Raw genomic sequence first — 12,182 nt, forward strand, 5'->3', positions numbered from 1 at the left:
AAATATTGCACTTTTTTAGCATATTGTAGCAGCATGAAATCAAGTAAAGTATACGCCACAAGTACTTCAAATTTGTACGTGTACTTGAATAAGTGTATAGTATACATCCCATCACATATACTACGTCAAATCTACGCCATATTGTCTCCTATCCAATCCACGAACAATAACAATAACCGTGAAACAGTTGAGGTATGACGCAGTTTGACAGGTATTCTACAGAGTGAATTGTGTGATGTCTCACGTTCTGAAGCCCCCGACCTGTGTGTGTGTGCGTGTGTACGTGTGTGCGTGTGTACGTGTGTGTGTGTGTGTGTGTGTGTGTGTGATGTTCTGTTGGAGACAAAGAGGAGGAACACAGAATGAAACATCAACGCAACAAATAGCGTTAGGAATGCATGTTGAATCATGGCTGCAGAGCCTTTAATACTCACGTGTGCACACTTGTGTCATCATTAAGCAGACTATGATGATAGGATCCGTTTTTATGACCGATTCTGAATTCGTTCACCGCCCCCAGATCATCGCAAACACTGAAATTGTCAGTGGAACCAACATGGTGTAAACATAAAACAGCCTCTGCATATTTGGGTTGATTTCCTTTGAATCAGGCCATGCAGAAATTAGGCCAATATGCTCTCTAATAAAAGTAAACCATATATTTAGTGAATAATGTCGCATTACCGGAACCTATACTTTCCTGTTAGGAACCTCTCTCTTTAAACACCTTTCAAACATTTTTTTTTTTAATTCGCTTTCGGAACAATCAGGTTTTTAATTTAAATATTTTTTAAATTCAAAACAAGCCTTAGGAGGTGGCAATTTCAACTCACACAGCGAATTTACTGAGCTGGACGATTTACTTGGATGCTTAGCTTTCTTAAGATAACTGATATAAAGAGACGCTGCTTTGGCTTTCTATTCTTAAACCGCATGGAATACTGAGACTCAATTAATATGCAGACATGGATACTACTCTGTGAGATGTACTGTCCTGGTGGTTGCCACATCTTTATTAGTCCTTTTATTAGTGTCTAACAATGTTGCAGCTGCATGTAAGGCCTAGCTCACCACCTCATCATCACCATCCATGATGACCCCATGCTTTATAGGTTTCCTTTTTTTCAATAACATCAGTCAGGAGTTTAAAACTAAAGCAGTGGAGGGCAATGCTGACGTCTAGTTTCCTTTCTTATGACACTAAAAAAGGTTTTCTAACTAACTACCAACTTACTAGCTAGTCGGCTTGTATTTGTATGTGCATGTTTAACTATTTGATGTGTGCCGCTCTTATTAGGCTATCTAACGGACCGGCAGGCACCATTTGTTCTCCCTAATCAAAAGAAATGGCCAATGTGAGGGAGCTAGATTTGTCTTTGGTTCTCCATCATTCATTTAGTGTGCATTGGTCCACTACCAACGAGGCGACTCTCTTACCAGCAGGGACCTCGGGAAAAAAAGCGGAATGAGCAAACAAACAGTCCTGTATCTCTGCACCGAAACTAAAGCGATAATAATCCACATCTGAATGACCTTTTCCCAATTGACTGGACTAGAGTTACAATAATGTCCAAGTCATAGTTGTGCAACACATCCTGATCTCTTGCAGCACACGCACACGCACACACACACACACACACACACACACACACACACACACACACACACAGGAAACCAGAGGCCGAGCTATAGCTTGACTATAAATCGCACAGTGAGTCTGGCATGCCACCAGAACAAGAATGACATGAAAAAAAAATTTTTTTTGCTGCAGAATTGTGCATGGACGTGTTGGGACGTGATAACAGTTTAACAATATTTAGCCACACAATTCAAAACATATTTCGTCGTCTAGAATAATAATTGAACGTCCACACATAAGGACAATGTCATAGCCTATTTTTTAGGATGATACTTTTTATTTACATTTATTTTTCTTAATTTGCAAAACTATGTCAGTTACAATTAAGCCTAATAAGACAGCTTGTTTTATAACGTGACGTTTGTCAACATTTGCATATAGAGGCTGCTTACTAAAAAAAACTAAAAAGGAAAGAAAATAAATATACTTGATATCGTCCTTTCATATGCGCAAAAAACGATCAGACTCATTTCCCTTAAAATATACTTTAAAAAATATATAACAAAATATAATTTGTTGTATCAATATTTGTTTTTATCAATTCAAACATTGCGTCAACATGATTTTTCCACATATCCAAGAAAAAGGGAACCATTTTCTATACTAATATGTTTTATTTGTTTGTATTAACGAATTTGTATTATGATGAAGCTAAAACTAGTCTAATTGCTCTTTTGCACTTTAAGATACAATATTTTCTGGTCGAGTGATAGAAACAAAAAGCACGGGGGGGGGGGGAAAGCCACTTGTTTGTCTCCAGAGGACGTGGAGGGGCTTCTGCTATTATATGCACAACTGCTGCAGTCGAAATTCCTTTTTGTGAGAGGACAATTTACAACTTGGTAATAGACCTTTTTATGTGCCTCCATCGCCTGTCATTGGATGCCACTGGTCATGTGTGAGAGGCAAACGTCTTCATGGCTCTTTTCTTGATTTCCCAGGCGATTTTTTTTCCCACTGCATTCTGCGTCAATGGCGCTCTAACCGATACGCCACGGTCGGCTTTCTTAAAAATTGCATTCGTTTCATAAACGTCTGATCAGCACATATTTGCGGCACTGCGCTGCTCATTCTCCAGGATGACACGAGGAGCGTTTCAACTTTCTACACATCTGACCTCTTCATACACACAGCAGCACCGGCTCTTCACTGCTTTATCGAAATGCTCTGCATAGGTAAAGCTCTAAGAATAAACATGGATTACCTCCCGGCTATAGGTAAGCCTTCTGTGTGATAATGGGCTTTATTAACGCCCATGTGTCTGCATGTGAAGTTTGACAGCTTCCGGTGTCATTATTCATGTGAATTAGCAGCAGGGTAATGGCTCTCATGCTATTTACTTGTTTCACATGTTAGAATAAATTGTTTTATAAACTTTAAACGCAGAAAATGTGGGTAATGGTGTTAGTATTAATGAAAAATGTGACATTACTGCGGTTATGCTGCACGAATCAAGGAGTGGTATTTTAAGAAATAAACACCTGGATTATTAAATGTTTCTTAGAAATGTTTTCACACCTTCTACTTCGAGATTATTCTGCAGAAAAGCAGCTCGTGTTTAAAGTCAGCGATGATGATGTCAGAGGAGTATTTGTTGATGCTCATCACTGAGTGCAGTCCCACGACTTAGAAAAAAGATAATGGAACCAAACATTACAAATTTCGTTTTCAGTTGGAAGTAGCTTTCTTCACATCGACAAGCCTTTAAAAATATATCTATATATCTATATATATCCCCCTGTGTATGAAGCCAAAGCTCTATCATTTTGCATATCTTTAGCGACCAGAGAATCTGCATTGATCTGACAAACCCCACTATATTTTAACATGTTTTTCATTTGCTAAAAATGCGACAAAGAACACGACTGCTTTGCTATATTTCTCATATGCAAGTCTGGCTTGAGAAGCAGAGTTTTCATTGCTGTCTTCAGCTGCCTGGAGATGGGGCCATCATGAACAAAGACAGTATTTCACTGTTGGCTGACAGGCAGCTGCGAAAGTATTTACAGCCTTACTGCAATGCGGCAAAATGGACCCTGGAAGACAGGCACAAGTAGAAGCCTGCAAATTAGACAGGGAACACTCTGTGTTTTTCCAATTTGACAATGTGCATAGCTTACATCATTTCTGAGTTTGTTATATATAATTATGTATAATGTCTGACTGCAAGCCCTGCACACATTTAAACCAATAGCAGTTTCCTGGATCTGGTTTTCCCTTTTCACCCTTATTTAAATCTCCCCGGAGATGTAGTTCAACACTGCATTCTTTTGGATTATTGTAACAACTGTTTCTTTATATCAAGTTATATGAAAGCTCAAGGGTATAGCTGTGTTTGTATTACTTATTTAAAGTTTTTGGTTTTGCACTAGCAACAAATATATTTATTATCACCGTCATCATGTGCAGCAAGTTTATTTTGGTTTACCTGCTTCACAAGTAATAACTTCTACACTGGATACCGTGTCCTTATTTGCATGGCCTCGTTTCATATGCAGGCTACACGTCTACATATATTTCGAAAATCAAGGCCAATTTGCCTAAGTCGATTCTAAGTGTACCAAATGCAGTTTCATTTTGTTTCAAGAATTCAATTAAATCAAAGTCTTGAATCAAGTTGCATCAGCCAACTTGTTTTAGGAGACACAAATTGGAATAAACTAATTTGCATTTGGAAAGTGCAATGTCTTCCTCGTTCTTGCACATCTGTATGCATAGTTTCATCAAACACATGATTAGGTGAAATGACCTGTAAGTATTGATGAATATATTTTGCCGTGGGAAAGGGGGGGGGGGGAGGGAGGCCATTAAAATGCCAGCAGAAGGCGCTGTTGCCCAACAGTGAGCCTCTCTGCTCCCATTCAGTCTCTTGCTAGCAGGTTCCCGTGCACAGTGATTGGCCCGGACACGTGGTCATGTGATGTGGTTCATTTTTTGAAAGTGGTTTTGGAGAATTGTATGTAAGACAACTTGCCATATTTGGCCATGAAAAAGATCCGTATTATCAAGTGAGATCCGCTGCTTTGATGCTGCATCTGGTGCTGTGTCGGATTTGTATTTGTATCTTCAAAGCCATCACGTGAATTACAGCAAAACCACTTGTTTATTGCCATTAATGTATATGACAGCACAATGGATGCTTTGTAACCAGAGACCACTTGAGTCAATGAACTGTTTAAGCACTTTCACACGTGATAATTGGGCGTCAAGAAAGTGTGCATGACATCCTCCTCGTGATGGTAATGGTGATGATGCCGATGATGAAGGAAACGGTCTTTGAGAAAGTTGATGGAGCTGGAAATAAATTACTTAGTTTGTATGCATAAAACTGCATGCAAGCCATTAAACCAGCAGGAAATGTGTGAGCGCAGCTCGAACACCAGGACATATACTAGTTTCATCCTCGAATTATCGTCAGGGAAATAACTTTTTATGAGGACATGCATGTAAAAAGTGACAAGCCTCTGATTTGATGCCCCCTCCATTCATCATACCTGCCCCACAGTGGCAGCCGTCCACACCTTAACACCATCAGCCCTCATGCAGTGCACAGGAAGAGGAGAGGAGGAGCAAAACTGCTCCGCACTCTGGGATTGGCCCGGAAGAATGAATGACATCAGACGTGTCGTGTCAGGTTCAATTGGGAGAAAAATGTACTTGAGCACATCAGTGATGCAGATTTTTCTTAACACTTTAGAGGTCAAGAGGCTCCAGTAAAACGGTATCATCAGGTATGTCCAGTAAGGAGCGACAATAAATGATATTATTTACTTAAACAAATGGAAAACAGGTCATAAGATTATTAATATTAATAGTCAGAGACCCAGTTATCAGACTTTCTTGTTTGTTTAAGAATTGCACATGGGACTTTTAGGCCTGCAAATAGTTACAATATCAAATAAAGTATTTTCTATTTTGTCGCAGTGCACCTCGGTTCCCATTTCTATCATGGCGGTTAGTCTACAACCTCCCAGCTTCCTCCTTTCTACGACTTTTCCTCAGTGCACATCAGTGTAATCACCGTTATTGAGTAAGTGCAACTTTGAGGATTATTTATGGGCCTGCGCGGTGTTGTGAGTGGCTGTGAGGAAACACGTGATGCCATTAAAGTTTGTTTTATGGCCCGGGACTTGACAAGCCAAAATATAATTCTCATTGTGTATTAGAAAGAGCGTGCAGATGGGTTGGATTGCAGCTGGAATTGGAAGGGAGCTCGTACCAAGGCTGCTTTTTCCTTCAACGTGGATGTGTTTGTTCCACGGCGTGCCATGTGTTTCGGTCTCTGTGGTAAGCTGTGTTTTATCATTATGCTCGTGGTATGGGCGTGTGATGTCACACGCATAGTACTCCGGCTGTACTGTTTCCTGCCTCTAAAAGCGGCTGCAGCGCGCGCTCAGACGACCAGAGATAGCTATAATGCTGGAAGGAAATCGTGTTTAATCTCATTACTGAGCCTGGTTTGGGTTTAAACCTCTTAAGACTCAATCGATGCTTTTTCGGATGGTGCTATTCATGTTGTTGGTCTGATTCACTGCCTTATTATGTCGTTATTTGATAGCTTTAGGATTCTTATTCACTTGGAGGCGGAGGGATCAACCTGTTGTCACCAAAGTTTTTAAAGTTTCCTAAAGAATTTGGGGAAATAGTTTCAAGGACCATACAAGTTTGTTTTTTTTAAATCTCATTGTATAACAATTGTATTGTAGCAATTTGAATAATTCACAATTCGTTTGTGCAATATTCGCTAAAGTGTTAATGATATTGAAATATGTAAACAACTAAAAAAAACATTGATTACAACAATACAGGTTACAACAATGAAATATTTTTTTTAAAATATTTTTCACATTATGTGGCTGCTGCTTTATTCACTGTAGGCCTTGATGCTTTTTATATGCAGCCTTTCAAATTATTAATTTCTTCAATCATTGTTAATTTACCTAATAATGGTTAAATAATATTTAAAGCAAAGTTGAGAGGACATTTAAGCTTCTTCTTTTTCTTTAATCATTGAAAACATGCTCCCTTACTTCACCCGGAAATTAGATTAAATAGGCCTCATGTTTTCTCTTGGTACTAATCACTTAGTATGGAACTTTTTAGTAGCAAAACCTTGTTCTTGTGAGTAAAAAAGAGTCCAGCTGAACTAGATAGGCTTCTGTTTAACACAAGCTGCCAGAAAACGCTGACTTTATCATTCTTTTGTTGTGATTCTCGGCTTTGACCCGTCTGAAGACTAGCAGGGGAAGGTGAAAGACAGGTCAGGCTGTCTAACTAATGCTGAAATGTGAAGTGCAAGAACCATTTTTAAAGACTTTATCATTTATCTTTTAACTGTGGTCGAAACGAATATTTAATGTCTGCGGTATAACAATACTCTTTACTTCGTATTAAGAGATGCAGAAATAAGTTACTTTTTCTGTTTTCTGTTTTATTCCCACGTTTTGAAGGCCTGTAGTGAAACGTTCAACTTCTCAACACGAGTCAAGCTGAAATCGTAACCAACACGTTACATTAAACAAAAGGACTTAATGCCCCATCCAGTGAAAAGGCCTAATCAGTTAAACGTTACACGCTTATTTTCTTCTTATTGAAGCAGAACACATGGGCTGAATGTCTGGCCCAATCTTTAATCACGCTTTTCAATAAGTGTCACGTGAACCCATGTCTCGCGTTTGACCAAACATTCAAATCAAATATTTAATACTTATTTCATTGTTTGAAACTGACAGACTCAAAGCGTCATAGGTGCCATAAAAATTTACATATTTAGTTATAAACTCTCAGATTGATATAGGCTAAATATTTAGATGTAATTTAATTCGTACAATATTGACTTTGTGTGCTTGGATTTTTTTATTTATTTATGTATTTATTTATTGTTAGCTGATTCTGGTCTTGTAGGAAAATAACCAGCCGATCGTCACCATTCTCAGCTTTAATTCATTTGTAAGATATCCTGCAGTATAGCCGCCTTGACGGTTTAGTTAATGGCTGAAGGGGAATTGGTAAACTTTTGCACCCTTTGAGCTGTCAGCAAGACCGAAAATAATTGAACTTTTTGATAAGTTTGTAAATGATTTAGTTTGACCTCCTTGGCCTCTAGCCTCATCGTTAGAGGCAGTGCTGATAAGCTGCTCTATATTAGCCACAAAGTAGCATAATGGTTATCTGTTGATGAGTTTATACTGCCTTATTTGACCAATGCTTATCTTTGATTGTGAGGTGACAGCTTACTAAAGTGAAAAGTTATTTACGTTATTTAAAGGAAGGTGTTTTTTTCTCCTATATGAACTTGAGATATGATGAAGACGACCCACTGCACAGAAACAGGGGTTGACCTGAGATACTGCCTGATATGCTCGGTGTCTTCGGCTTGTCATCTGGTGCTTAAATGGACATGACTGTCCTTTGATGGAGGAAGCCTGTAGGTCTACCGTTTCATTTTTCTTTCTTTTTTACAGAAGCTGCTCTGACATGGCTTTTGACCTGAACTCTAGAAGATAATTGTACCAAAGAAACACATTTAAAGAAACACATCAAAACGAAAGAAAAGACTGCATTACTGAGAGAAATAATGTTATGTGTTGAGACTGATATTATTACAGCTTATAATAGGACTTCTTCACAGTGTTTTACCTCTTGTGCATATCTCTTATCCCTTCTGTAACATTGCTTCTGCGAGCCACGCTCATTTTGTTTGGCTGAAGTGCTCCATAAATACAGTGCTGTGGTCTGGTTCCTAACAGTGGCAGTGTCGCTTGCCGTCGTCTATATATACCCTGTAGAACCGAATTTGTGTGATGAAACCACAATCACAGATTCGATTCTAGGGGAGTATATGGTCGATGAAAAAACTTCGACTAAATGACTTATTGCCATCTTATTATTAGGCGTTTGGTGCCTGGCGTGCTCTCAGATGCTACAGTGACAGTGTTTGGTTTATGAATGAGAGTAACTCTGACAACACTTCACAAGAAGCGCTCAGGGCATATTGAAACTCTAGAGGCTTAAAGGAAATCCGACGCAAAGCGTTTCACATGAAAACAAACGTAATGAGGAGTCATTTCTATTTAGCTCAGTATGTTGGAATGAAATACCACATGGATTTACTCAAAGAAAGAAAGAAAAAAACCACAGCACACTCCAGCTGTAGAGTCTTCCTCCTGTGGGTCGCTTGTGTCTCTATACATTATTGATTCCCAAAGGCTGCTGCTGCTGGCCAATAGGCTCCCGAGACAGATTTTTTTTTTTTCAAAGGGATGGGAGCAGATGAAGTGATGAGAGTCGTGTAACTTTTCGATGACCCCTTCTTGACAAAGACAGTGTCCATCAATTGTCCTCAGTCATTATTCGCTGCTTTTATGCCGAGGGGCTTTTTGTATCTTTTGTTGGTTTCTCTGTTGAACACCATGCCTTCAAGTCAGACCGTAGAAACTGATATATTTTTTATATCTGCAGCAACCCTACAGTCAGTGTTTCCTATGTCTTCATAATATATCAATTTAAAGTTAAATATAAGGTTAGAATTATGTGTGATTTTATTTTTATTTTCCCAGCATGTATTTTTATTTTCCAAATGTACACGCAGATGTTTCTGTGCATTATATGTGTTTTTTTCGCCCCCGGGGTCTAATTGTGGTACATCTTAAGTCATATAAAATTGCTTTTAGTTGTATGTTTACCCGTTTATAGAACAGCATCACCTCTATTGGCCGATCTGGTCACATGGTTCGCTAACTTTATTCAGTTGACACCAAGTAGGAGGGCTTTATGGAGGGAGGAAAAAAAAGACAACTCGAGAAAAATTAGTATTTTCTACCTTCAGAAATTAATGGCCATGAGTTCGTATATGGTGAACTCTAAGTATGTGGATCCCAAATTTCCTCCCTGCGAGGAATATTCACAAAATAACTATATACCTGAACAGGGCTCGGGCTACTTCAGTCCAACGCAGGACACAGACTTTCAGCATCCAGGGATCTACCCACGGTCAAACTACACGGAGCAGCCCTTCAGCTGCAACACTGTGCAGGACTCCACAGTGCAGCCACGGGGTCATGTGCACGCGAGATCCAGCCGCTCGAGTTCTTTTAGCGCAGAGACTGAACCGGGGCCCCCGGTCCAAGTGCCTGGGTCCCCGGTCCAAGTACCCGGCCCCCCGGTCCAAGTGGCTGGACCCCGGACTTGTGGACAGCAGCAAAACACAAAGAGCCAAAATGGGATACAGTCCAAGCAGCCTGCAGTAGTTTACCCCTGGATGAAGAAAGTCCACATTACTAACGGTAAGTTTTCAGCTTCTTCTTCTCTTATGGACCAACTGAGACCTGTACTTTAGAAATCATTCAGTGTAATATTTATGAGAGTCTTTGAAAGGCCTCGCCAATTACACAAGTCATAAATTTTTATAGCTCAGGAAATAGGCCACTAGGTGAGCGCCTGAAAGCTCCGGAAAACGCGTATTGACCGGTTGTAATAGTGGTTAAATCTGCTGAAATTCAGTTAAAAATCACTCCTTATTTCCTGCTCTCGCTTCCACGTGAATGTTCTTAAAGTTTGAGCGCCCCGGGTATAGAGAGACTCCTCTCGTTGTATTGTTGTTGTTTTCCTGCATGCTGCATTGGCCACATTTGGTGACTTTTTCTCCTGTTTGTTTTCTTTCTCCTAGTGAACCCGGATTACACAGGACCTGAGCCCAAACGGTCCAGAACAGCTTACACCCGGCAGCAGGTTTTGGAGCTTGAAAAGGAGTTTCATTTTAACAGGTATCTGACCAGGCGGCGACGGATTGAGATTGCCCACACTCTTTGTCTCTCCGAAAGGCAGATCAAAATCTGGTTTCAAAACAGACGGATGAAATGGAAGAAAGACCACAAACTACCCAACACCAAGGGCAGATCCGCACCAGCCAGCCATCTGCAAAGCATCCAGAAGGATAACCAGACTGATATCACTTCATTATAAGAGAGGAGGAAGGTGTCACACCTTTAGAAATAAACTGTACATATAAAAGGCAGAGGTTGCATCTGACTTTTGCATGGACTGATGTTGTTTTTAGCCATTTTTTTTTATTTAACAAAGACCCCAGCAGTGTTGACTCAAGAGTCAGAAAACCAATCAGTCTTTGTGAGAGTGAAAGGTTTGAAAGTTCTTCATTGTTTTAATTTCTTCAAAGAGACACAAAAGCATCGAAAGAAACTTTTCATTTTTTTTTTTTGGACGTTACCCACCTGAGGACATTTAATGATCAACCTCGACTGGTTTCATGGATTTAAACAAAGTGTTGCAGCTCTGCCCACGTGGATTCACGTTGGTTTAAAGATTGAAATATCTTTATTCAGAACAGGAAAACCTTTGGTTCAAATTACACAGACACAGAGAGATTATTTCCGTTTATCTTCCGATTTAATCCTCACTTTAAATGCACAATATATACAAATATACTTGAAGGAACCAATATTTGCAAAGAGCACGCCAAACACAACCTACTTTCGTGAGTTGCAAAAAAACCCGTTGAATTTTTTGTCTACGTTTATTTGTGACTAGTATGTTTTAACTTATTTTGTACAATAAAGCTTAGATTTGTTTTAGCCTAAATATTATTCCTAAAAGCAAGACATTCCTGTGTGCATACTATTCGGAGTGCCCTTATAAATCTCTCCTGACATCTTTGTAAACAGTGTACATTTTCAGAGGCTCTCTCGTGCCATTGAAAGACTTATATGAAAGATCATTTGTTCCAGCATGGCATCAAATTGATATTGGATGTTTCTCATCGGAAAAAATCGAATTCAGAATATTTAGGAGTATAATTGTTTATTTTTTTTTAAATATGATTTGTTTACGTTATTATTTATTTGTTTAAAAAACGTGTACATTTTCGTAAAGCACACATACAATTTTAATTAAAAATATTCGTTCAACTTTAATTAATCTAAAATATGTTTGAACTCTTGTGGATTATTAGCATGGCTTTATGCAAAGTTTTAGTCTTTAGTTAATGTGGGAATCTTCTAGTTTTTCATTTACACCGAGCTAACCGAGGGGGGCTTTCACGTCACGTTTCAAGACAGATATTTCTTGTTTTATACCGTCATTGTCTTCGGACAAAAAAAAAAGCACAGAAGCTCTCCCAGTACGAAGAGGTCTTCTCTGTGAAGCCTTTGCGATGAGAGGCTTGAAAAGGTATTTCAACCGAAGGTCGACAAAGCAGCAGTGGCAGGTTCATCCAGGGGACACATTTCAGCCGCAAGGACTGACCCCAACACCCCTGACCCGCCGAACAAGGGGCATTTTCTCTCCCAGGCGCTGTTCGCTTTGGTTTGGAGGTTTTTTTTTCCACACTTAAAAAGCCAAAGCATTCAAAGCAAGAGTCAGTGCGTGAATTCCATATTTTTTACACGTGTTTCAACAGCAGGCCTATTTAAAAGCTTCTGATTTGTGCATTTGTCTCCTTATGTCAATATGCAATCTTTTGGTTTTATTTTTGTACATGCTTTTTACCTTGTATTGTGCATTGAGATGCGAGAAGTATATTGGAAAA

General features: G+C 39.3%; 1 protein-coding gene across 1 annotated transcript; it reads left to right on the forward strand.

Annotated features, from left to right (window-relative positions):
• Positions 1-9,458: 9,458 nt before the first annotated feature.
• hoxd4a (homeobox D4a) lies at positions 9,459-12,182 on the forward strand. The gene is made up of 2 exons (XM_031858672.1): positions 9,459-9,924; positions 10,308-12,182. The coding sequence occupies exons 1-2, from the start codon at positions 9,474-9,476 to the stop codon at positions 10,601-10,603; spliced, it is 747 nt and encodes a 248-aa protein (XP_031714532.1). The 5' UTR covers positions 9,459-9,473; the 3' UTR covers positions 10,604-12,182.

Source organism: Anarrhichthys ocellatus, unplaced genomic scaffold (assembly GCF_004355925.1).
Source record: "Anarrhichthys ocellatus isolate YVR2014 unplaced genomic scaffold, GSC_Weel_1.0 scaffold20, whole genome shotgun sequence".
Lineage (NCBI taxonomy): Eukaryota > Metazoa > Chordata > Actinopteri > Perciformes > Anarhichadidae > Anarrhichthys > Anarrhichthys ocellatus.